The sequence below is a fragment of the Herpailurus yagouaroundi genome, unplaced genomic scaffold, assembly GCF_014898765.1.
Source record: "Herpailurus yagouaroundi ecotype Mexico unplaced genomic scaffold, PumYag 199, whole genome shotgun sequence".
NCBI lineage: Eukaryota > Metazoa > Chordata > Mammalia > Carnivora > Felidae > Herpailurus > Herpailurus yagouaroundi.
In genome coordinates this window covers 5,221,405-5,247,887 of record NW_024412430.1, presented here as the reverse complement: position 1 = coordinate 5,247,887, position 26,483 = coordinate 5,221,405, and the positions used below count along the sequence as shown (strand labels likewise).

Here is a 26,483-nt window from a genome sequence, read left to right as displayed (position 1 = left end):
AGAATAGAATAGAATAGAATAGAATAGAATAGAATAGAATAGAATAGAATAGAATAGCTGGCTCCAGCAAGGGCACTGTGCTAAAAGAAAGAACAGGATACCACATTTCCCTGCTTATAGCTTCCTATGCTCAGGAACTTCTAAATTATTATTTTTTTTTTTCTCGCCGAGCTGTCTAGCTTTTCTCTAGAATTGAGTCTGTAAGCCCTCCTAGGTAGAATGTTGCGTAAGTTAACCGTATCTGTTCCCAACCACGCAGTCAGTTGCTTATGTGCTGAACGATTAGCTTCCTTCAGCACTTCTGGTCTCATCAGAAAATGGAAATACACCTGCTGGAGAACATTATCTATTTTCCCGGTCCAAGCAGAGAAGCCTTCAGACGACTCGGAATAAAAGCTGGCTATACTTCTGGCACAAGACAGTTCCACTCTTCTGAGCTGTATCTGCATGAGCAGTCGTGCAGCCACACGAGGCTAATATAGTTATTCAAGTATTTCCACTTTTCTTTCTTAAGCTTGCCCGGCATCATTCCACTTTCTGACACCTGCCTCAATCACTTTGCCTCAAGATCTTTAATTACTCTGTAAACATGCTTTGGTCCCTTGATACCTTTCTAAACATTGATTTTTGGATCTTAATTAACGGTCAAACTATTAATTGAAAGCTTGCTGCCCACACTCCTAGAAATGAAAAATTTCCGTTTGAACTGCTTAGATTCCGCCTCATACCATTATAGTATCTAACTTCATAGATTTCTTCCTTTTGCACACGGCTTGCCCTGAGAGGGCTGTACTTGACCCTCATAGAGTTATTTTTAGGTTCGGGTCTTGCTCTGAGCCTGGCACGAGAAATGTGCATAAATAAAACTTATTTAGGTAGGGATGGCTGTGGCACAGGTAGCTGTTTGCATGGGATGTGCGCTACAATCATAATTTTTTAGAGTGAATATTGGCTCTATGCGTGAATGAATCGGGGATGTTGAAGACTTTGCAGAAGTCTGTAATAAAAAGAAGAGACTTCGTCATTCCTCTTGAAATTCTCACGTAAACACTTTATGCCATTTGGAGAATTTAATGAGATGCCTCCTATCAGTTGCATTCATTTACTTCCCAGATATGTACAGACGCTCTCCCGTAACCACTAGAGAGTAGTGATACTTCCTATCGCCCATCATGGTAACAGCGTGATGGACAAGACGACTTGACCCAGACAGTCACCAAAAGAAAGACTCGTTTCTGAATTTAGAGTTATGTTAGACTATGCAAACTTTGTATTTTATTTTAAAAAAAGATACGTTACATGTCAATTATAACTACGCCTTTAAAAGAATATGAATGCTTCCAGATCGCATCGCCGCCATTTCCCTGTTGACATCCTGTTTCAAAAGAGTTTATGTGCCTAACACATTCATTGTGTCATTATTTTCTCATTAGTATTTACCCAAAACCAAACACATAACTGCCAATCAGAATACACGTTGTTCTACTCCTGAAATCGTTGTCGTAATCCATGCTAATTTGGATGTAAATTAAAAAAATGAAATTAAAAAAAGAAAAGAATACATGGAGGTGATATATTGCCAACGGCACCACCACCCATGAGAGGATACAAGTGTATTTTCTTTTTTTCTCAGGCTGTGTGTCATGATTGTGGACAAATACACAGTTTCCACTATCTTCAACTACGAAGAATCTCCAATACTGACTTAATGGTCTTTACCCATCTAATGTAATTTCTTCATTTATTAAATTATATTAATACACATATACCTCAATCTACAGTGTTTTTCCCATTGACCTGCCAGTTTGGAGTTTACCTGGAACCAGCCAGCCTCTTTTCTGAACATCTGCTTTGAGTGTTGCATGAATGGACATTGTCTCTGGCGGGTAGGAGCTGACTGAGAAAAAGGAAACCAACGTAGGGCCTTCATGAAGACTCGAGGTGCTTTTCTACTCGACTCAAGTGCCTGTTGCACAGGCATGAAGCGTTTGTTGTGTTTGGTGACTCTAAGTGTTCACTTACAGCCTAATGGTCGTTAGGTTGACGGTTATTGGGATGGGGGCGGGGCAGCAACAGGAGCGGCTGAGCCGGAGTCCAGTCAGCCCTAGTCTTGCCCTCCCCGACTTCCTTCCCCCCTCTCCTCCTGCCTCCACCCACTAACCAAATCATTCGTCTTATTTCCCTAAACAGAGATAAAATGATAAGTCGTGCTGGTTGAAAACCAACTGACACGAGTATAGGGATATTTGGGTACCATGCAGAGTTAGAGAGCCTGGCGTAATGTAGCATATATGGCAATAATTTCAATTCCTCTAGGGAAAAAAAAAAAAAAACCTTACAATGTTCGTGGAGCACCGGCGGGGGGCTCAGTTGGTTGAGCGTCCGACTCTTGATTTCGGCTCAGGTCACGGTACCAGGGTCGTGCGTGGGATCGGACCCCACGTTGGACTCCGTGCTGAGCATGGAGCACATTCTAGAGTCTCTCTTTCTCCCTCTCTCTCTCCCTCTCTTTCCCTCTTTCTCTCTCTCTCTCTTCCTCCCTCCCTCTCTCTGCCCCCTCCCCCATTCGCCCTGCCTCTCTCTCTGAAAAGTAAAAAAATAAAAGAATGTTAATGCTGATGATACAGACCGTTGCCCGTATCGATGGTGAAGTGATAAGTGATAACCTGCGATTCACATGAACTTTAATAAAAAGATCGCTATGACTTGGTTTGCTTAAGCCCAAACTTGACATTTTTCCTGTAACACGTGGATCGCTCTTGCCTCTTTTTTTAACTAAGGAGGTGAAATCACCTTGCGTCGTGTCGTGTAACTAAAACTAAATATACAGAGTTGTTGATACATTCCTGTTAACATACAGTTACCAATGTGTGATGAGGTTACTGATGAGTTTTGCTGTCTTCATTCTTTTCCGGAGGTATTTACAAGTGTTTGCAATGGACATGCATTTCTTTTCAGTCAAGGAAAAATCATAATAGAAGTTGCAAAAGTCTGTGTATAAGAATCCTACATATATCCTTGCTATACCTAAATAGGTTTATTCAGTTTTATTCAGTATGTCCTGTCTGAGGACCTGGTATTTAATAACGAGCCCTTACATTTGTGCAGGTCTTGACAAAGATGTTCTCACATGGGACACATAACATGACCTCATCAACTTAGTGACGGGGACGGGATAGACAATAATATCCCCAAACATGGAAATTGTGGGTTATTTTAGCTTGTTTGCCAAGAATTATGTAATTAGCAAAGAGCAAAAATAGAGCAGTATTTCTGAATCCTCACGCAATTTCCCCTTTTGATAGGCAATCATTTCTCCCCCCCCCCCCCGTATGTGCAAAGCTCTGCTAAAAACATGAATCACGTGAAGAAATCTAAGTCCTCGTTCCTGCCATCAAGCAGTTTATAATGTAGTTGGGCAAAGACACGTGCTGATGGAATTAGTGATTCAATGAATGGCACGTAATTAAAAAGTGCGGTGTGAGTAATATAGTGCCTGGCATACAGAAGACACTCAAATGCTGGATGGATGCATGAATGCATGGATGTGTGGGCGGATGGCTGGATGGGCAGAAGACGGCCTGACAAATTTATTAGAGTTACAGGACTAGAAAAGAGAAAAGTGCATGACAGATGGCTGAGTTTCAGTAAATGTCTCCTGACTTTTATTGGTCAGAGGATATTTCAAGAAGGAGAAGACAGACGAGCTAGGCCTTCCAGAACTCAGGAGTAGAATGTGAGTCTGCAGAGTGGGGGGGGGGGGGGGGAGGGGGAGGGGGGACTCCAGGCCAGGGTCTCAGCATGAGTAAAAGCAGCGAGGCAGAAAGAGCAAGACAGGACTGGGAACTGTAAAGAAATGACCTCTCTAAAGCAAAAGTTTTAGGGAGAAGCTTGTTTTGCAAGTAGCATGGGACTATATCATAGAACATCTTGGATTTCAAGCGGAGATATTTAAATGATCAAGAAGCACGGGCAGCTCTAGACATTTTCACGCAAAATACTGTTGTAAAGAAAATATTTTAGGCAAAAAATCTGGTAGAACTAGGACACTCTGTTCAATATAAAGATATGAGACAGTTTAATACAGGATGGAGATTTTAAGTATTCGCTGGGATTTTCAAGTATTTTTTTCAAAAGGACTACACATGTAGATATGGCTGCTAGCATTATGAAAATATCCCTGTGTGTAATGAAACTTCTGAGACAGTTATGTCAATTTCAGATTTAGATCAATAGGCATTCTTACCGAGAACCAAACGATTACAACATTCAAAGAAGCTGGCGTAAAAGTCTGGAGGCCTCCAAATATTTCATGCATAAAGTTTAATCAATTTTTCATATGGTAGAGGAAAGGTAATAATTTTTGTCTTCTGAAATATTCAGCCTAACTTGTAGAGATGTCAGAAAATTGGTATTTCTTGCATGTAAGTTCTTGTCGCACCAGGAGAGTTTGTAATGGATGCATACTATTCAGTGAGCACGTATTGGGTTTGTTGCGTTTGTTCATTTGTTTTGTTTCATTTGGCTTTTAAGTCGTTGCTGGGAACAAAGCCGGGGTCCCCGGGGGGATGGGCCCGGGTCCTCTGCTGAGTGAAATCCTAGCAGAGCGTATATGGCGTCGGTTTATCCTAACTTCCGTGAAGCTGACCAGCCTCTTGCCTTCCATAGTGAGCCATCTCTATGGATTTGGACTGATGGACGCAGAAGCCATGGTGATGGAAGCCGAGAAGTGGACCACTGTTCCCCAGCAGCACGTGTGTGTGGAGAGCACAGACCGACAAATCAAGTAATGTTCGCGGCAAGCAGACAGCATAACACTGCCCTGAAAGAGATGGGACCAGCTCAAGTGCGCAGGAAGCCCTTTGTTGTATATGAGAGCCAGACGCTTGTGTAGTTTTGGGGGGTTTCTTCCTAATGTAATGAGAAAAGTCTCCTAGAACGTCTAGGATGCTAAGCTCTTAAATCCACGCAATAGAAACCAAGGAGCCTCATGGGCACCTCTTATTAGGGGATTTGGAGGGCCTTATAGATGGGCATTCTTAAGGTTGCTCCTCAGCCAGAATTTCCATTTAACGGTAGAAGTTTTCTCCGTAAGTCAATGTACTCCAAAGAAACTAACCCTTCTATTCCAGAAGCGTCACTACAGAACATATAATTACAAAGTATATTTTCAACCTATTATATAAAAATAACAACACGTTGAAAATAAAACAGAAAATAGGAAGTAGGGGGCATGTTTTTCCTGTGGCTCAGTGACAATCTCAGAGAGTGACGTTCAAGTTTTGACCATGAAGGGAGAGGAAGAGTCAGCCATATGAACAACAGCAAAAAAAAAAAAAAAAAAAAATGCTTTAGGCAGAGTCTCTGAGGTGGGAAACGAATCACCCCGCAACTGGAACTGATATTGGTGTTACGGGGGCTGAGGTTCAAGGGGACGGTGACACAGGGGGAAGCCAGCGAAGAAGACAGGAACGTGGACGCAGGTCGAGGAGTGCGTCCGTGGGTTATAGAGCAAGGCAGTGGCAGACCAGAGATTTGAACCAAGGTCGTGGTAATCCCCACGTCTCCCCCGGACCACAGTGCCTTATATCAGCGGTCCGGAAAGTATATCCCATAGATCAGCAACATCACTGTCGCCTGAGAAACGCAGGTTCTTGGAAGCCCACCTCAGCCTTCCTGTTTCAGACATTCTAGCTCGGGGGCTCCGCCCCATGTGTTCTGTAACAAGGTGATCCCCTCCAGCTCGAGAGCCACTCCCAGCACGAAGATAAAAGACCCTTAATTCCTCCTTTCCTCTCACTGACACCTTTCCCACCGACTCACCGGTGTTGATCCTGGGGTGATCGCACTGTGTCCGTCCGTTAGTATCCAGCGACCAACTGCTTGCATTCCATCGTGTAACCTCGCCAAGCGTGCAAGGTTCACTCAGCCGGCTCGGTCGTCAGTCACGTCCTGTGCTCACGCTCCGTCTCTCTCTGTTGCAGGACAATTCGCCCCAACAGCGCCGTGCGCTCCATCTACAAAGCTTCGGGGTGTTCCGATAACCCCAACCACCACGTCAACTACTTGGAGCACGTAGTTGTGCGCATAACCATCACTCACCCGAGGAGGGGAGACCTGGCCATCTACCTGACCTCGCCCTCGGGAACCAGGTCCCAGCTTTTGGCCAACAGGTACCGTGATGGCTTCGGGTCACCAGCGGGTAAGAGGTGACACCAAGACTGAGCTGTCATGTAAGGTAGAAAGTGTCAGCTGCTCCTTACCACCATTAAAACTAAGGGGGCACCTACATGTCAGGACGGGACAGTCCTAGCTCTCCCTGCCCATACGTCAATGAGGGAGTGCAAAACCGCCTGGGCTTGTAGGCGGGGAATGGTGTAACATTGAATGCTTGAGTAACAGTGAAAGGGTGCCGCAGAAAAAGCGAAGGCCCCCTTCATCCTAACAAAGAAATGCAGGGCACCACCTCCTTGGGCCTTTGCGATTCTCTCCCCTGCCCTTGAATGTCTGCATTTGTTGCAGATTAACCGGATTCTCCTGCCCAGGCATCTTCCCAAGCGAAGGGACATTCTGTGTGTGTTTCAAAACAGGTGTTGGCAAAGGTTGTTTTTTTGTTTTTTTTTTTCCTGCAAAGAGCCCGTGAGTGTTTTGAGCCTTGCAGGCCGGGTTTCTGCTGCAACTGTCCAACTCGGCCTGAGAGTGCACAAGTCCCCTTAGGCGATGTGAGTGCGTGGGCATGGCTGTTTTCCAATAAAACTTTATTTACAGAAACAGGCAGCAGGCTGTATTTGGCTTGAAGACTGACTGTAATTTCCTGTTTTAAAGGTTGGCCCGTTAGTCTTTATTGCTCAGGAAGGTGCTCAGTTTTTCTTCCTAGCCTCTTGCCTTTTCCCTGCTCCCTCCAAACACTTATCCAGCGGGTCATTGTATTGCCAAGATCGGAGAGGCCAGAACGTTCTCGCACAAGTTTTCTTTTGCTTCATAGGTGTCTGAGCCGTTGGGAGCATGGGCAGCAGGTGTTGGTCAACAAGAGGGACCAGACTGGGGACGTATCATGTTGTCTTAAACTCTCCGTTCCCTCTATGGCTCTAAAATAGAAACCATACCCAGAAGCCTCAAAGCTTCTTTGATTTGATCTTTTTTTTCCTCCAAGAAGATCACTTGATGGGAGCAAAAGTCTTATCGTGAATGGCATACATAGTCCAAATGAAAGTCAACCTTTTCTGTAGACACAGCCACCTGCCCACATGGCCACGTGACTATGGCCTGTGGACTGTGTTTGGCCTGACGACAGGCCAGCGGAGTTGAGAGGCCAGGGGCCAAGCCTGCACAACCAAAAATGAGGCTAAGCGAGAGCCAGTTGGTTTTCAGAATCCCCACCTTCATCTCCTCTAGGACTGTGAGAAAAAGAGCATTCTGGATGCTAGTGACTAGGAATACAGAACCTGAAATCTTTAACCATCTTTTACTTCTGTACTTGGAAGACTTGCATTCTTCTTTACAACCTAACATCCTCCGGGATGCCTGGGTGGCTCAGTCGGTTGAGCATCTGACTCGGTTTTGGCTCAGGCGGCGATCTCACAGTTTGTCAGGTCAAGCCCCGTGTAAAAGCTCTGTGCCAACAACGCGGAGCCTGCTTGGAATTCTCTCTCTCTCTCTGTCTCTCTCTCTCTCTCTCTCTCTCTCTCTCTCTCCCCCTCTGTCTCTGCTCCTCCCCTCCTTGCTCTCTCTTAAAATAAATAAATACATTTTTTAAAAAGTTAAAAACCTAACGTCCTCCAACAAGGCACGGGAAGATGTGGGCTTAGTGCTTTATGACACGCGGCTTTGCCAGGATAAGGGGGCACAGGTGTGAAGAAGGAAAGGCTGCGGTGGCATCAGATCGCTGGACGTGCTCCCCTTGCCGTCCTCCCTCCGCAGACAGGGGTCTCAGCTGCTGCCTGCCGGGTAATTGCCACCACCTGCCAGATGCTTCTCTCCGGCGGGCCAAGCCTTCAGCTGCATAATCGCGTGATCGGGAGGTCACATCAGCCATTGCTACCGAAGTGAGGGAAGACCTTTCTCCCTCCTGTTCTCCGTTTCTTCTTCTTTGCCTTGATTCGTCTGCATTAAACTTGAAAGCGTATCCAGGTGAAACACTGAGGCGCAAAAGGTTTGCTTCACGCACGTGTGGCTGTTGTCCCTCGAGCCTCCTCTGTCGTAGGGGAAAAGTCCCTTCCCTCTTGCCGTTGGCCTGGAAAACGCGGGCTCCTCGGGCTTTCTGGGCTTTTCCTGCACAGTTCGGTATTCCTTGTTGTCCCCGCCCCCCACGCCGAATGACTTCAGCGAGGCAACCTGCACGCAGAGGAGCTGTGGGTTCCGTGAGAGGATTTGCCGGATGGCTTTGACCCTGGCTGCGGTCTGGCACGCATTCCGCAGCCGCGGACGTCTGCTTCGCTCTTTGCAAAGTGCTGGACCCAGCAGTGCCGCTTGACTCGTGCCAGAGAAAAGACACGTGCATTTCAGATGCTCAGTGAGCAGCGGTCCTGCAGTTTACCTCCGTCTCCCCACGTCCAGACCCCGTAGAGAGAAAGTTGCTACCCAGCTCGGGTCTCCTCTGTCTGGAGCATTTTCTTAAAGCGCTGCTCTTCTGTATACACTCCCTCTCAGCACTGGAAATTAAGTAGCCACCAAAAGGCATAGGGACTGGAGTGGCAAAGGGCTGGGGACACCGAGAGATGTAAGGCTGTTATAAATTCATTTGTCTACAGATCCCCCCCGCAAAACATCACTCTGAGCGGCTGAGCCCTTAAATGCAAAACAGTCTCATCCAGTCGCAAAAGCACGTATGGCCTCCAGGGCTAGGCTCCCCTGGCCTTGCTCTGCTTGGTGCTGGGAGCATCCCTCCTACTGAAGGTTAAGGAAAGACCGTTTCTTCTGGCATTTTCTTTTTTTCTTCCTGGCGTGTTCGGACGCTTTCCCTTTATGAGAGGAAATCTACTCAAAACCTTTTAGTCCCTGACCTGGTGGCAAGGAGCCCTTGTGTCCCCTCACGTTGGTCTGTTTCCAGGCACATTCCCTCGATTGGGAGCTGAGGCCAAGAAGCATGAAAAGGGGTGGGGCCCCGGGGAGGGGAAGGCCTGCTTCCCCCCCTGGTGTCCTTCGGGTCGGCCTGCAAGGCAAGATTACTTCCTCCAGGAAAAAAGGAGAATAGGTCAAGTTCGGGAAGGAAACTGTGCGTCAGAGATTATAAATGAGAGCAACAAACAGTTCCCGGTTGGACGCTTGTCTTTCCTTCAAAGAAGTCAAGATTTCCAGAGGAGGACCACGGTGAGAGCAAAGAATACCGTTAAAAGATAAGCCCGACAGGCTTGCATCCTGAAGTTACCCTAGTGGGGGGGGGTCATTTGAGACAAAGAGGTAGAGCTGAGGCGGCCGCCGTCGCGTATCCCCACAGCACAGCAGTTGGCTGGGAGCTCACCTTCCGCGAGGTCGCTGAACACTTGGCCTGTGTGGGCCGTCTGGAACCCCTCAGTGCCTCCCTGCCCGGGGCTGACGGGCACTTGCTGGAACTCCTGCGGAGAACAGCTGTGGGAGGAGGAACAGTTGACCCAAGCATCTGCAGGTGCTGCGTCCTGGAAGGCGCTCAGCAGCATTCAGAGCGGGTCCATCTCGAGCTGCCCCATCAGCCCAGCGTGCGAGCTCCCCCGGGGCCAGCCAGGTTGATCATTTAGTGGGCGGGAGCACTGAGGACACACAGCAGTCCTCGAGTGGGCAACTGGTCCGTTCCTTCTAATCCCTTTGTTTTCCCCTGCCCTCCCACCTTTTGGGTCCTCCTCTTGGCCCGTATACCCTGCCTCACAAAAAGCCCAACTTTTTAATCAGCACAAAGGATTTACTTGCATCGGGGCGGTGGGGTGGGGGGGGGGGAGATCCTAGGTGGGCTTGGGTCCCTTTAAAATGCTTTTCGACAAGAACAACTTTAGACTTGAAGACTTTTTTATGCTACCCACATATTCAGGGTCTGCCCGTGTACAAGTCTTCAAAGAACAGCCCCAGCCGATCCTTCCTTGAGCTGCATTGGTTAGGATTATGAAAAGCTGTCTTTCCCCCCACCCCCACCACCCCTGAAACTCCCCTTCCCCCAAGTCAGTGAGTTTTAGATTTAGTTTAGTTCTATCGGCTCTCTGTTCCAAATTTTGGCTTCTGACTGAAAGCTGAAACTTTGCCTTTCTTTCTAAATTTGATTACAGATGAATATCTCTGCTTCTAATTATGGTCTTAAGTAGAGAGAAGGTACACTTTCTAGTCTGCAAAACCTATAGGCTTCTATAATTAACTGTGTTTAAATGTGGTGTTTATATTTGAGTCATTTTTGTTGCTGCCCAAATGTTGAATGACAGACTATTGACATTTGCAAAGTGTCGTGCTATATAAATGCATTTGTGGCTTGCAGTAAAAATTACCCTTCTGACGGGGCGCCTGGGTGGCGCAGTCGGTTAAGCGTCCGACTTCAGCCAGGTCACGATCTCGCGTTCCGTGAGTTCGAGCCCCGCGTCGGGCTCTGGGCTGATGGCTCAGAGCCTGGAGCCTGTTTCCGATTCTGTGTCTCCCTCTCTCTCTGCCCCTCCCCCGTACATGCTCTGTCTCTCTCTGTCCCAAAAATAAATAAACGTTGAAAAAAAAATTAAAAAAAAAAAAATTACCGTTCTGAGGGGAAGTTTGGCATTCCAGGAAGGCCTCGCCGTAAGAACCCTCCTCCTTCATCCGGAAGAGGGTACAGCCTTTGGAGTTAGAGCTGGGATTGCCTTGATTTCACCAGTGTTTAGGTTTGACTTTGGAAAGTGATTCTGAAAGTGATTCATCTAGAACCTAGACGCCGTAGTACCCACCTCCCAGGGTGGTCACAAGCTCTGAAGAAGCTCCCGGACAGCAAGTCCGTAGCAGGGCTCCTAGAATACACGGTGAGCACTCCCTAAGTGCTAACCCTTATTTACACAGTGCTTCTCAAAGCACCTGGTGAATGACTCCATCAAACACAGATGGCCGGCCCCTTTCCCAGAGTCTGATTCTGTAGGTCTGGATGAGGTCTGTGAATTTGCATTTCTAAGAAGCTCCCAGGTGATGCTCAAGCTGCCTGTCCACAGACCACATTTTAAATGGCAGCGATTTAAAAGATCACCCAGCTCTTCGTACACATTCTTGTTATTTTCATGTCCTCAAAAGACTTGCAAGCCGAGCACTGCTGGGTGCTGTGCGAGTAATTTACAAAGGCGCCTGTAATCGAAAACAGATACTTAGAGATAAAAGCCAGCCACTCTTAAATGGAATAAATCTGCAAGATTACATACGTACCTCATAGATCCACAAGAAGGAATGCATTCGGGGCTTGGTGAGTCCGTAATAGACAGGTTGAAAGTTTTGTTTTTGTTTTTGTTTTTGTTTTTAAACTCATCTTTTTACATATTCCAAACCTCTAGAATTAGTACCTCTCTCTCACAACCTTTCATAAAGAAGTAATTTAGACTACGAGAGACAGAAAAACCTGAATAGTGTGTTTGAAATACCCTGTTTCAGAAGCAAATTATTTAAAACTTGCAAAAGCCAGCCATCTAAGGAAAATCGAAAACCCAATTACAATTAAGCCAAATGAGTGCTTCCAGCATTCCGTAAGTTGTACGTTAAATTGTGATAAAGCACTAAAAAGAAAAAGTATCTCAAAAGACAGAGAAAGAAAAAAAAAGGAAACTTCCAAAAATATCTATCTAGAGTCTAATTCTGTAGCGAACATAAATACTGTTTGGGTAGTAGTAGATGATTCAGAAATTAAGATCCGTTTACACTTTTAGAAATAATTATATGATAACACATAGCTGTCAGTACTTATAAAATGTCTTGTTATTTAGCTGCTATAACATCGTTGAAGAATGTTGTAGCCTTGACACATTGGCTAGACTCTTTCAGTGGAAGGGGGGGACAAAGCTTGCACTAATTATATGAGTTATTTCCTGAGTTAATTCCTCAAAAGGATGTACTACACTTAATGGCAATCTTTTCTACCAGGCTTCATCCAAAGTAATTTATTTGAAAACCACTCACAGGGATAGGGCTGTGGGGCACCATTTTAATAACTGGATGCATAATTTGTGCTACCACATGCACATATCATTTCATCGGGCACATGATGATGAAGTCAACTTGGACAGAACAGGGTTTCGCTGCAAAAGGAAGATGTGATTCGGGCATGGAGTTCATTACTCCAGCTTTCCGCACACTGGCCCTGCTCTATTGGCATTTTATCCATGCTAATAACGTTGGCTAATAATGTGTCGGGTTTCTTCACTGTTGGCACAGCAGAGACGTGCTAACCGGGCATTGGACTTTTTAGTTGATGGACGGAGACCACACACTTAGAATCTCTTTAGCTGGTGACCATATGACACTTGCTTGTCTGGAGCAAGTATGTTGTCTGCAACACAAATGGAATCTACTGCCAGCGTTACCTTTTGTTATCTACAGATGAGGCAGGGTTTTAAATGTTACAATGCTAAAAATAGGGAATCGCTTAAGCGCTGCATCAGGATGAAATAAAGAACAGGGTGAGATTAGAAACATGAATGCCCAGCTAGTTGAAACAACACCAGCAATCAGTGTCTATTTCTTTCCCCATCAACTCTTTTAACAAAAGGCAATGATCGTGTTTGGCTGCATTTTAATTCCTCTCCTCAACTTTTATGTCTACATGAAATTAATGAGCATTCAGCTCTGCATAAAGGGAAGAGACCAGGGTGGGAAACCGCTTAGCCAGATAGACAAAGCCCATTTGTATTCGGGCTTTGAAACACTTACTTGAATGCCGATTATGGATATTTCTTCTTGGCACCCCGTTTATATTTAATTTTGGTTCCAAAGGTGATTTAAAAGTGATTGGCCGCAATGGAATGATTTTCGAAGGTGGTCAGGAAAGGGTGGAAGGGAAGAAACCCAGGGTCCACTAATCCAGCAGTCAAATAATTGACCCGTGAGTAATTAGAAGTTGGCTGGGGTTATGGAAACAAGACTGCCCTCATGTGATGGAGGAGCCTCAAGTCTCCTTTGTAGTTTTGAGACATGAGGCAATGAGCCAAACGTTCTGTCTAAACTGTTTGGGAATTGCTTTTAAGTTCGGCACTCTTGGAAAGGTATTATGTGACAACTTGTTGCCTCAGTGCCCGCAGATGACACAGTGGCTTCAACGAACTGGAGCCTTAAATCAGAACTCTCTGGGCTAAGAAGTGGTTCTAGATTGGTTTCTGCCTCCACCCAATTCTGCATCAACATACTCCCTTTAGTAACATCTGTCTGAGACGAAGGGCGATTTGAAATGGCTCTTCCTTCCCCACTGCTGTTTCTCATTTTCATCCAGCATGCCCACCCTCTGGGTTTATGTGAAGGAGTCCATGTATGTAAGTGAGTTATATAATGAGCCAGCGATTGCTTCCTGGTCAAGTCCAATTTCAAGCCGTAGGCTTGTGAAACAAGCCCTGTGCATGAATTATAGGATCTCCATAAAATGTACCATCCCTGATTTATCGAAGATCTTTTACGCTGGGAAGACATTTGTGTAGGAGTCACTGTTTCCACCCGTGAGGGAAAGCCACCACATCTAATATGGTTCTCGTTGAAATGCCACACTCCTCTGTTCAGAACTAACCCTTATAGATAGCATACAGATATTCCAAGTAAAGAAAAAGGGCTTCTCCTTCATACAAGCTTTGAAAAATCACTCCCTACCATTAGCCCCGTGGTGGAAATTAACAAAGCATTTGAACATCCAAAGATCTGAGATGTTTTCCGGTAAAGAGATCTGTTCAACTCTAACTCAGCCTTTCTCAAATTTTCCCAAACTTTCTGACCATGGGACACTTTGAGAATGCTGGTAAGTACTTTCCCTTTGTCTTCTTCCAAGGGCTAAGGAACACGTAGAGGTGATTTTCCTGTTTGTTGCGTTTCTCCAGGGAAAAATGCTGAACGTCACCCATTGACCTCATACGTTCCAGTTGTGCCCCTTAACCCTGCGACTTCAGAATCCATCGAGCGTTTTAGAGGGCTCCTCAAACATATTGATAGAACGCTTTTGTACGTAATGAATCAGAATTCTAGCATATTAAATTGCAGAGAGATTACGCAGGTTATTTTTGGTTTTAGAAGGGCGCATTTTCTTCCAATGGCAAGATATACATAGAATGTCAAATTATAACCACCAGTTTCCTTGGTGAACATGAAATTAAGGCAAGGAGAGTTGATTGCATGTTCTGAATAGCCATCGGCATCCAGTTGGCTGTGAACTTTGCCTCCACTGAAGGACAGATATGTCCCAGTAATTGGACATGGTTACTCCTAAGACAATCCTAGAGATATTCTTCCCTCTCTATCTGGCTTTCAAATTCTCTCTCTTGTTTTATTATTTTTTTCCACAAAAATAATCGATGCACGTTATTTTTTAAGTACTCTAAAAATCTGTCTCTTGGCGCTTAATTTTTTGCTTTCTAGGTTCTTTCTCAATAGAAATCTTTTTTTTTTTTTTTTAAGTAGGCGCTACAACTCACGTGGGGCTTGAACTCATGACCCCGAGATCAAGAGTTGCATGCTCTACTCACTGAGCCAGCCAACCCCCCACCCCATAGAAATCTTTTGGATATTTCTTTGGACGGTCAAAGCTCTACAATGTGCCTATATAAATGATAGAACTCTTTCTTTATGTGCTAGTTTTATACATGATCTATCGACATCTCTTTATTTTTGATGAGGATTCTGTTTTCTTCTTTTATGTCCCTTCCTATTCTATATCCCTCAGGATTACATCACAGGAAACAAATAAGTCTAGCTATTGCAAGGAGGCAAAGATTTCACATAGGGAATTAGGAGCTTAGAAAATCGTTGGAAGAGCTAGAAGAACAGAATCTATGTTGTAGAGCCAGGCATGACTCCCTGAACTGGTTAAGATTAGCGGGCAGGGTCTTTTTATTGAGGCATAATTTACATAAAGTACAACTCACTTTTTAATATGTGTAATATAATGCGTTTTGACACAAAATGGTTCTATCATACCCAATACTTCTACTGTGCCCCTTCCTCCCTCCCAGCCCCTGGCAACCACTACTCTGTTTCTGTTTCTGTTGCCTTTTCTAGATGTCATAAATTGAATCATACAGCACATAGTCTTTTGTGTCTGACTTCTTTCATTTAGCTTAAAGGCTTTTGAAATTAATTCATTTAGTTGCGTGTGCTGGCTGCTGGCCATTCAATAGTTTTTATTACTGGGTAGTATTTGGTTGTATGCACATACCAGAACTGGTTTCCCCATTCACTAGTTGATGGACATCGGAGTTGTTAACAGTTCTCAGTGCTCATGAATAAAGCTGCTGTGAACATTCCTGTGAGGTTCCTTGTGTGAACATTATGTCTTCATTGCTCAGGTAAATATCTAGGCGAGGGATTGTGGATGACACGGTAAGAAGTACCAAACTGTACCATTTGGCATTCCCATCAGCAGTGTAAGAGAGTTTCAGTTTCTCCACGTCTTCAACACTTGGTTCTATCAGTCTTTTGGGTAGAGCCATAGCCTGGTTTTCCCGATCCCGAAATGTTTACCCCTGCCTGACGTGCTATTACAAGGCCACCCCTGCGCCTGTTTCCCTGTGGTAGAACAATGACACGTGTTTGGGTCTACTAACGGTCAAGGTCCAGGAGGAAGACAGGCTCCAGTACTGAGCTGGATATGCTGATGGAGACAAAAGGATTGTTGATCATGGTCTTGATTCGACCTTCACTGGATCCTAAACAACATACAAAACAATGTTTTATGGGTCTCTCTCAGGCTTTTTGATCATTCCATGGAAGGATTTAAAAACTGGGAGTTCATGACCATTCATTGCTGGGGAGAACGAGCCACCGGTGACTGGATCCTTGAAGTTTACGATACTCCCTCCCAGCTGAGGAACTTCAAGACCCCAGGTAGGAACTCCCTTTTCTACAATTTGGTTGACTGTGCAGAACAAAGTGACGGAATGTATTCTGGCCAAGAAGTGATTTACGTTTACATATCGACATCATCCTTTTTCATATAATCCTGTGTTTTGAGTTATCTGCACATATTCCAGTTCTCAGCGTTACCATTTGAAGTAATAATTGAAGGATTATTAGAACTGAAGAGTAAATGTCTAGATATAAGTACAGGATAAAACATGGCATCTGCTGATTGATGTTTCAGAACATAGGACCCACATCTCTAACCACCTTCCCCCATAAGCATGCCAGCCTTGTCCACCTGCAGTGAATTAAATTGCACGGTCATAAGTTTCCTTAGTTAGGTTTTTCTCTGGGTTTATTCTCCTATTAATTTTCAGTGTTCACAAGACATCGAGCTTGGCCTGTGCCAGCTAAAGTGGTTACCAGTAAAGAAAATGAATGGCCCTCGGGAGCCTAAGAGCTAAGAGAAAGGAATACTTTCCAGCTAAGTAAAACATGGAACTTACAATGTTAACAGAGGCATAGGGCCTCTCTCCTCCTCATGCTAATCTAGGAAGCTTTTGTTTGTAACATGAAGTAAGGGAAATTACAAAGGTAGCTTGGCCGGCGGTGGGGGGGTGGGGGGGATTGAACAGTTTTTCACAGGGGCCTGTGTGGCCCGTGATGGAGCCCTACATGGCTCAGTAGCAGGTGATCTGTTTGACAGACACCCCAGCCTCCCACCCAGCTGTGGACACATCTTCAACCATCTAATAAACTCGTGTTTCTCAGTACTCTCTCCGTACAGTCCCTCCGTAGAAGATCCAGGCCTGAGGGCATTTTAGGACTGACCTCCAATTCTAGCCCTCCCCTGACGGCAGAATAAATTAACCAGACGTTCTGTAATTAACTGTAAGGGTGTGTGCTATTTAGACACTGTGGGCTGCATAGGGCAGAGAAGGCACACAGCAGGACGCAGGAATGAAGCAGGGAAAGTTACTCATTCTGAGAGATCGGTTTTGGCCATGCATTGGGCGATCTCTTTCCCCTAATTCTGTGATGTGGTCTCTCTGCGTTGCCACAGCGGACCCACATTCAGGGAAGCTAAAACAAGAAGGGTGGCAGGGTCGCAGTGAATCAGGATAAAAGATTTGTTAAACAGTGTCTAGATTCAGCTCGTCTCCAGCATGCACCGGGAATATAATGGTGGCCAAACCTTTATCGAGAAATCAAATGTCTGTCCACAAGGCAGAATAGAACACGTGAAAATAACTAGACCCTAGTTTCTAGACACTTTCATTGGCTCATAATCTACTTAGTTCCCAGGAACTTCCTCCCCGCCCCCCCCCCCCCATCTCCTGTTCCTGGCCATGGTCATTGCTCATTTAATAGAGATACCCTGGGTCGTGGCACCCAGGGGCAATGGCAGCATGGTGACGTGGGTGCGGTGCCCGACCCCAGTTGATTTATCAGCAGGTGCCACGTCAGGGCTCTTACATCTCAAGAGGTCCCAGGGATATAATCACTGTCCAAATGTGGTAGCTGTGAACAAAACTGGGGGTGGGGTGCAGCCGAAGGGACAGACATAAGGGGTACACGTTATCTGCTGAGAATATAAGACAGCGATAAAACTACCTAAAACTGACTCCGCTCTTTACTATCACCGTGCACCAGCATTTCTAAAGAATGTCAGTGATGAAACGCTACCCACCCCCACAGGAGCAGACTACCCCTGGGGGCTCACTAATGGTCGACTAGGTATTTATGTGCAAGGGTCAGGGGCTGTGAATATAAATCTCTCTGCTCTCCAGGAGTTCACTGCCTCTCCAGATTTTATTATGATCGTCTGTGTTAAAAGCTCTCAGCAGTAACCCAGATAATCTAGAGTTGTCTCTTCCACAGCGTTGGCTTCCCCTTATGCCATTTAAATGTTCACATGTAATCCTCGTCACGTCTAGTCATTTTACAGATGTTCTTTTATGCCGGAAGAGAGATGCCCTAATGCTCCTACTGGCCTGGGGTGTGGAGGCCTGCATAGGTACCCACAGTTGTTGGATATCCTCCCTTCCACCAACCTTTGAGTTTAGGATTAATTACAAAGTTGAAAAGGGACTTCTGCTTTTCTGTGTGTGTCCGTGTGTCAATGGTTTCATCATTGGTTTCAATGGTTTCATCATTGTTTCAATGGCATATAGTCCTATGGAAGGTTTCTCTCTCTAATTAATGAGGTATTTCTGCAGTAAGCTAATAGAACTTCAGTTGGAGATGTAGAATTGTCTAGCCCAGTTAGGGTAGAATCGTTCCCAAATGTAGAGGTTCCTGATTCCAAACTGAGTTGACATTTCTTTATTGTTTCTTCCCATTTGTGTATTATTAAAATACATATTAAGGGTTTTTAATTGATACGGTTAACACACAATGTTACATTAGTTTCAGGTGCACAACGTGGTGATTCAACAAGTCCGTATGCTGTGTTGTGCTCACCGCAAGCGTGACTGGTGTCTTGTCACCACGCAACGCTATTAGCTTGCTGTTGACTAGATTCCCTGTGCCTTTTATCCCTGTGACTTATTCATCCCATAACCGCAAGCCTGTACCTCCCACCTCCCTTCACTGATTTTTCTTGTCCTTCCCTCCCTTTCCCCTTTGGCAACAAGTTTGTTCTCTGTCTGTATCAGTGAAATCATATGGTGTTTGCCTTTCTCTGTTTTACTTATCTCACTAAGCATAATCCCTTCTAGGTCCATCCATGCTGTTACAGAGGACAAGATCTCATTCATCTTTATGGCTGGGTGATACTCCGTGTGTGTGTGTATGTTTCACACACACACACACACACACACACACACACACACCATATCTTTTTTATCCATTCATCTCTCAGTGGACACATGGGTTCCTTCTACATCTTGGCTATTGTAAATACTGCCTTGATCAACATAGGGATGCGTATATCTTTTTGAATCAGCGTTTTTGTTTCTGTTTTGTTTTGGGGTAGATACCCGGTAGTGCAATTTCTGGATCGTACGGTAGTTCTATTTTTAGCTTTTAACTTTTTGAGGAACCTCTGTTCTGTTTTCCACAGTGACTGCACCAGTTTGCATTCCCACCGACAGCGTAAGAGGGTTCCCCTTTTTCCACATCTTTGCCAACACCTGTTGTTTTCTGTGTTGTTAGTTTTAGCCATTCTGACAGGTGTGAGGTGATATCTCATTGTGCCTTTGATTTGCATTTCCCTGATGATGAGTGGGGGTGAGCATCTTTTCATATGTCCGCTGGGCCATCTCTACGTCTTTGGGAAAACGTCTGTCCAGGTTCTGTGCCCATTTTTTCATCAGATTGTTTTGTTTTGTTTTTTTTTTCCTGTCGAGCTGTACAAGTTCTTGATACATTTTGGATATTAACCCCTTATCCAGTATATCATTTGCAAATATCTTCTCCCATTCACTAGGCTGCCTTTTTGTTTTATTGATGGTTTCCTTTACTGTGCAGATGCTTTCTATTTTGGTGTAGCCCCAGTGTATTTTTGCTGTTGTTTCTTTTTCCTGAAGAGCGATATTTAAGAAATTACTGCCTCTGTTTTCTTTTAGGAGTCTTAGGGTTTTAGGTCTCACATTTAGGTCTTTAATCCATTCTGAGTTGATTTTAATCCATTCTGAGTTGAGTTGCTCTTTTTGTGTGGTAGAAGAAAGTGGTCCAGTTTTATGCCTTTGCATGTAGCTGTCCAGTTTTCCCAGCACCATTTACTGAAGAGACTGTCTTTTCCCTATTGTATAGTCTTGTCTCCTTTGTTGCAGATGAACTGACCATATAAGTGTGGGTATATTTCCGGGTTCTCTCTTCTGTTCCATTGATCTATGAGTACATTTTTGTGCCATACTACTTTACCATGGCTTGGTAGTGTATCTTGAAATCTGGGATTGTGATACCTCTAGCTTTGGTCTTCATTCTCAAGATTGCTTTGGCGATTCAGGGTCTTCTGTAGTTTCATACAAATTTTAGTATGATTTGTTCTAGTTGTGTGCCAAATGCTCTTGATATTTTCATAGGGACTGTAATGACTCTGTAGATTGCTTTCGTAGTATGGACATTTTAATAATGTTAATTCTTCTAATCCATTTGTTCGGTCCTCTTCAATTTCTTTCATCAGTGTTTTATAGTTTTTAGACCCCAAGTCTTTCACCTCCTTGGTTAAGTTTATTCCTAGATACTTTATTCTTTTTGGTGTAATTGTAAATGGGATTGTTTTCTTAATTTCCCTTTCTGCTATTTCATCATTAGTGTGTAGAAATGCAACCGATTTTTGAATATTAATTTGTAGCCTGCAACATTAATGAATTCATTTATTCTAACAGTTTTTTGGTGGAGTCTTTCAGGTTTTCTGTATATAATATTATTTTATCTCTAAATAGTGAGTGTTTTACTTCTTCCTTAACAATGTGGATGCCTTTTATTTCTTTTTGTTGTCTGATTGCCGTGGCTAGGACTTTCAGTACTACGTTGAGAAAAGTAGTGAGAGTGGACATCCCTGTCTTGTTCCTGATCTTAGGATAAAGCTCTCAGTTCTTCCCTATTGGGTGTGACGTTAGGTGTGGGTTTCTGATTTATGGCCTTTATTGTGTTGATGCATGTTCCCTCTAAGCCCACTTTGTTAAGGGTTTTCATGAATGGATGTTGAATTTTGTCAAATACTTGTTCTGCATCTGCTGAGACAATAATCATATGATTCTTATCCTTCACTTTATTAATTATCCTTCACTAATTAATTTACTAATACTGAACCTCCATTGTATCCCTGGAATAAATCCTACTTGATCATGGTGAGTGTCCTTTTAATGCATCATTGAATTTAGTTTGCTAATATTTTGTTGAGGATTTTTGCCTCTGTGTTCATCAGGGATTCTGGCCTGTAAGTTTCTGTGTGTGTAGGGCCTTTGTCTGGTTTTGGTATCAGGATAATGCTGGTCTCGTAGAATGTATTTAGAAGCTCTCCTTCCTCTACTTTTTTATGCGGTAGTTTGAGGAGAATGGGTATTAACTCTTGATTAAATGTGTGGTGGAATTCACCTGTGAATCCATCTGGTCCTGGACTTTTGTTGTTGGGAGGTGTTTTTGTTTTGTTTTTCTTTTTTCTTTATTGCTGATTCAATTTCGTTACTAGTAATTGGTCTGTTCAGATTTCCTATTTCTTCCTGACTCAGTTTTGAAAGATGGTATGCTTCTAGGAATTTATCCATTTCTTCTAGTTTTCCAATCTGTTGGCATGTAGTTTTTCATAATAGTCTCCTATAACCCTTTGTACTTCCATGATGTCAGTTGTTACTTCTTTTTCATTTCAGATGTTGTTTATTTGGATCCTCTCTCCTTTTTTCTCAATGAGTCTGGCTCAAGGTTTATTGATTTTGTTTATCATTTCAAAGAACCAGCTCTTGGTTTCATTGATCTTTTATCATTTATTGAGTCTCCATTTCATTTGTTTATATTCTGATCGTTATTATTTCCTTCCTTCTACTAACTTGGGCTTTGTTTGTTCTTTTTATGTTTCTTTTTGGTGTAAGTTTAGATTGTGTATTTGAATTTTTTTTTTCTTCTTGAGGTAGGCCTGTTTTGCTATAAACTTCCCTCTTAGGACTGCTTTCTTCATTTCCCAAAGATTTGGGACCATTGTGTTTCCATTTTCATTTGTCTCTATGTATTTTTTTATTGCCTCTTTGATTTCTCTGTTAGCCCATTAGTTGATTAGTAGCATGTTGTTTAGCCTCCATGGGTTTGTGGTTTTTTCCACCTTTTTTTTTTAATCATAATTGGTTTCTAGTCACATACTGTTGTGATTTGAAAGATGCTTGATATTATTTCAGTTTTCCTAAATTTATTGAGATATGTTTAGTGACCTGTGATCTGTCCTACAGAATGCTCCATGTACACTTGAAAAGGATGTAAATTCTCTTGGTTTTGGCTAGACTATTAGGTATATCTGTTAGGTCCATCTAGTCTAATGTGTCATTCAAGGCCTCTGTTTCCTTATCAATTTTCTGTTTAGATGTTCTATCCATCGGTATAAGTCTGGTGTTGAAGTCCCCTACCATTATTGTATTACTGCCAATTTCTCCCTTTATGTCATTTAGCTTTATGAATTTAAGTGCTCCAAAGTTGTACATAGATATTTACAATTGTTACATCCTCTTGTTGGATCGATCCCTTCCTAATTATGTAATGTCTTTCTTTGTTTCTGGTTACAGTCTTTGTTTTAAAGTCTGTTTTGTCTGATACAAACATTTCTACCCTGGCTGTTTTTGTTTTTGTCTTTTTTCCTGCTCCCAATCGCATAGAATATCTTTTTGTGTCCCTTCACTTTGTCTGTATGTGCCTTGAGGTCTCTTGTGAGCAGCGTATAGATGGGTTTTGTTTTTTTATCCATTCCACAACCCTGTCTTTTGAGTGGAGTATATAGACCGTTTACATTCAAAGTAATTATTAATGGGTATGTTTTCATTGCCATTTTGTTGTCTTGTTGTTTTTGTAGTTCTTTTTCATTTCTTCTTTTTGCTCTCTATTCTTTTGATTGATGACTCCATAGTGTTATGCTTGGCTTTCTTTCTCTTTATTTTTTTCTCTTTAAGTTTTTGGTTGGTGTTTACCATGGGGTTCATGTATAACATTTGAAGGATATAGTGGTCTGTATTAAGTTAATGCTAACTTAAGTTTGAACACATTCTAAAAGAACTTAATTTTTACTACGCCCTCCACCTTTAGGTGTATGTTGTCATATGTTATGTCTCTTTATTTTGTGAATCTCCTTAATTTTTTACATATAATTCATTTTACTACCAGCTGTTTACTGTATGTTTTCTTTTACTCATGAATTTTTTTTCCTTTCATAATTTTCTTCTAATTATGGCCTTTTCTTTTCACCTAATGAAGTCCCTTTTAACATTTCTTATAAAGCTAGTTTAGTGATGCTGTACTTCTGTAACTTTTGCTTGACGGGGAAACTCTTGATCTCGCCTTCAATTCTGAATGATAATCTTGCTAGGTAGAGTATTTTTGGTTGTAGTTTTCTCTCTTTCTTTTTTTTTTTTTTTTAACACACGTCAGATATATCATACCACTCCTTCTGGCCTGCAAAGTTTCTGCTGAAAAATCAGCCTCGTGGGGTTTACCTTGTATGTAAGTTTCTCCCTTGCTGCTTTTATCTGTATCTTTAATCTTTACCGTGTTAATTATTATGTCTCGGTGTGGACCTCATCTTGAGTTCATCTTGTTTTGAACTCTCTCTGCTGCCGGAAACTGAATGTCTGTTTCCTTCCCAAGGTTAGTTAAGTGTCTAGCTTTGATTTCTTCCAATGGGTTTTCTGTCCCTCTCTGTCTCTCTTTTCCCTCTGGGAATAATGTCAATGGCTGTTCACTTTACGTTGTTCTTAGCCTATCCTCATTCCTAATTTTTTTTTTTTTTTCTGTTCAGTTCAGGTGCTTTACCCTGTCTTCCAGATCACTGATCCATTCTTCTGTATCTTCTACCCCACTGTTGATTCCCTATAGCGTATTTCCAATTTCAGTTAATGTGTTCTTCAACCCTGATTGGGTTTTCTATATATTTTCTGTCTCTTTTTTTGAAGTTCTGAGTTCTTCCATTCTTCTCTCCAGTCCAGTGAGCATCTGTTCATGACCATTATTTGGAACTGTTCATCAGGCATATTGCTTATTTATATTTCATTTAATTCTTTTTCTGAGGTTTGTCTTATTCTTTCTTTCTTTCCAGTTGTCTCCTCATTTTGCTTGATTTTCTTTGTCTCTTTCTGTGAATTAGGCAGAACAGCTACTTCTCCTAAACTAGAAGGAAAGCTCTTGCGTCTGGTCCTCCCCTGTGTAGACTGTATGTGCCTGGTCGCTTTAGGGGGCTGACTGGGGGTCGCGGGTCACTCCGTGCTGGAGCCACCCTGGTGAGACGGCCTGAGCTAAAGTAGGCACGTGCTGGGGTGGTCCTGAGGCCATCCGTGCTGAGGGCATCACAGTCTGACAGCTGACACTGACGTGGGCGCAAGCCAGGGCATCACAGCACTCTCTGGGCAGAGGGGACCCTGGAAGGATAGCTCAAGTTGAAATGGGTGTGGGCTGGGGCAGCCTGGTTCTCTCTGCACAGAAGGTGCACTGACAAGGCAGCTGAAACTGAAGGAGATGGAAGCCAGGGGTCATGGCGCTCTCTGAGCAGGGAGCACTTGTTATAGGACCCATGAAACTGAAGTGGCTACAAGCCAGGAGATCCCAGGGCCCCTTGCATCAGGGGTGTCCTGGAAAGCGTCTTTCTTGTCATTCTCTACAGTGTGTCTTTTCTTGTGCGGCAGCTATTCAGTGAGCACTTGATTCTGTTTCAGGAAGAATTGCTCTGTAAGCAGGTGGAGATTTGGTGTGGCTGTGGACGAGATGAGTTCAGGTTCTTCCTACGTCATCATCGTGGACCAGAAGTCCACAGTAAGGATCTTTTGAAGGCTTTCTCGATTGTGGTCTTTGATCTTGTGACACATTAGACCTATCTTGCGTTTTCTTTCTTGAGCAGATGGCATTTGTGTACCAACGTGTAGAACTGATTTTTCTCCTTCTGAATTTACGCAGCTATTTCTTATCAGAATGTTGTACCATCAACTGCAAAATCTCCTAAGTAATTTAACAATTGGAAAACGTCGTAGGAGAGGAAGAAATGATGGCCCAAATACGGCAGCGTTTGATGTGACTTGTGGCAGATTCTAAGGAAATAAGATTACATAATAAGTGAAACAGAAAGAGATAAATTGCCCAACAAGTATGTCCCCCGCGGGCTTAGGAGATACTTCAGAAATGACACAAATGGAAGTAATCAGTTATGAGTCAGCATTCTTCCATGTACTTTACAAGGAGAAATTTTAGCTCCAAACTGATCTTAAGTTAATGAGCCAGGCCATAGGGTAACTGAGGGGTTGGATTTCTTATAGCGTCCTTGCATTATATGCTCCATTGGTACACCTGAGAGATGCCATAAGAAAAATGAGTTCTGTTTTGCGTCGCTATGTAAAGGCAATCGGGTCATGGATTTCAGGGGGTCGGTCATTCATTTCTTGCCACTACTTCATGTGTACTATTTGGAATTCTGAGACTGAACAGCACCCTAATTATGAAAAGCATACTCATTAACAAGTGAGTCCAAAGAAAAGCTGGCAGAGGGCAAGCCACAAAGAAATCAACATGCTGGCCCAGTGTAGTTGTCAGAAAGCAATGAATGTGGCACAGAATGCGTTCCTTTTTGAACTTCAAGTTTCTGAACTCCTGGAAGTAAACAGAAGGGCAGTATTACATAAGGGCTTAGGGATACAGCATTTGGTTTCTGAATGGATGTGTTTTTTTTTTTTTTTGAGATGTAATTGATATGTAATACTCTATTAGTTTCAGGCATACAACCTAATGATTTGATGTTCGTACCTATCGCAAAATGATCACCACTGGGAAGCTAACTTCCATCAGCTCACATAGTTTAAACATTCTTGTCATATCGTGAGAAATTTTAAGATCTACTTTTTCAGCAGCTTTCAAATCTACAGTATACGATCATTAACTCCAGTCACCATGTTTTACATTACACTCCCAGAACTTAGTTGTTTTATAACTGGAAGTTTGCACTCTCTGACCCCTTTTATCCATCTCACCCACCTCTGAACACCCCAACCTCTGGCAACCACCAATTTATTCTCTGTTGTTTATGAGATCAGGTTTTTTTAGTTTGGTTGGTTGTTTGCTTTTGAGATTCAACATACAAGTGAGATCATATACCATTTTTAAATTTTTTTTAATGTTTATTTTATTCTTTTTGAGAGAGAGAAAGAGAGCGAGCGAGCGGGTGAGGGACAGAGAGCAAGAGGGAGACACAGGATCTGAAACAAGGCTTGAAGCTCTGAGCTGTCAGCACAGAGACCGATGCAGGGCTCGAACTCACAAACCACGAGATCATGACCTGAGTCAAAGCTGGACACCCAACCGACTGAGCCACCCAGGCGCCCCCTGTTCAAATCTTTAATCCATTTTTTAAAATATTTATTTTTGAGAGAGAGAGCAAGCGCAAGCATGCAAGGGAGAGAGGGGCAGAGAGAGAAGGAGACAGAGGATCTGAAGCAGGGCTCGAATTCACATGACCTGAGCTGAAGTCAGACACTTAACCTACTGAGCCACCCAGGCGCCCCTAAATCTTTCATCCATTTTGAGTTAGTTTTTAGGTATTATGCAAGACAGTGGTTCAGTGTCATTATTTTTCACATGGCTGTCCAGTTTTCCTAGCACCGTGTATTGAAATCCTCTGTCCATTGTGTATTCTTGGCTGCTTGTTGTAAATGAATTGGCCATATATGCATGAGTTTATTTCTGGTTTCTCTGTTCTCCTCTATTGATGTATGTGTCTGTTTCATGGCAATACCATAGTGTGTTGATTACCATAGCTTTGTAATATATTTTGAAATCCGAAAGCATGATGCCTCCACCTTCGTTTTTCTTTC

General features: G+C 43.3%; 1 protein-coding gene across 1 annotated transcript in view; it reads left to right on the top strand.

Annotated features, from left to right (window-relative positions):
• Positions 1-26,483, top strand: part of PCSK5 (proprotein convertase subtilisin/kexin type 5) — a 471,153-nt gene that overhangs the window by 263,959 nt on the left and 180,711 nt on the right. Inside the window, exons 11-13 of the mRNA XM_040449255.1 lie at positions 4,669-4,786; positions 5,985-6,173; positions 15,839-15,975. Of these exons, the coding sequence (XP_040305189.1) occupies positions 4,669-4,786; positions 5,985-6,173; positions 15,839-15,975 (444 nt within the window). The remainder of the gene's footprint in view (positions 1-4,668; positions 4,787-5,984; positions 6,174-15,838; positions 15,976-26,483) is intronic.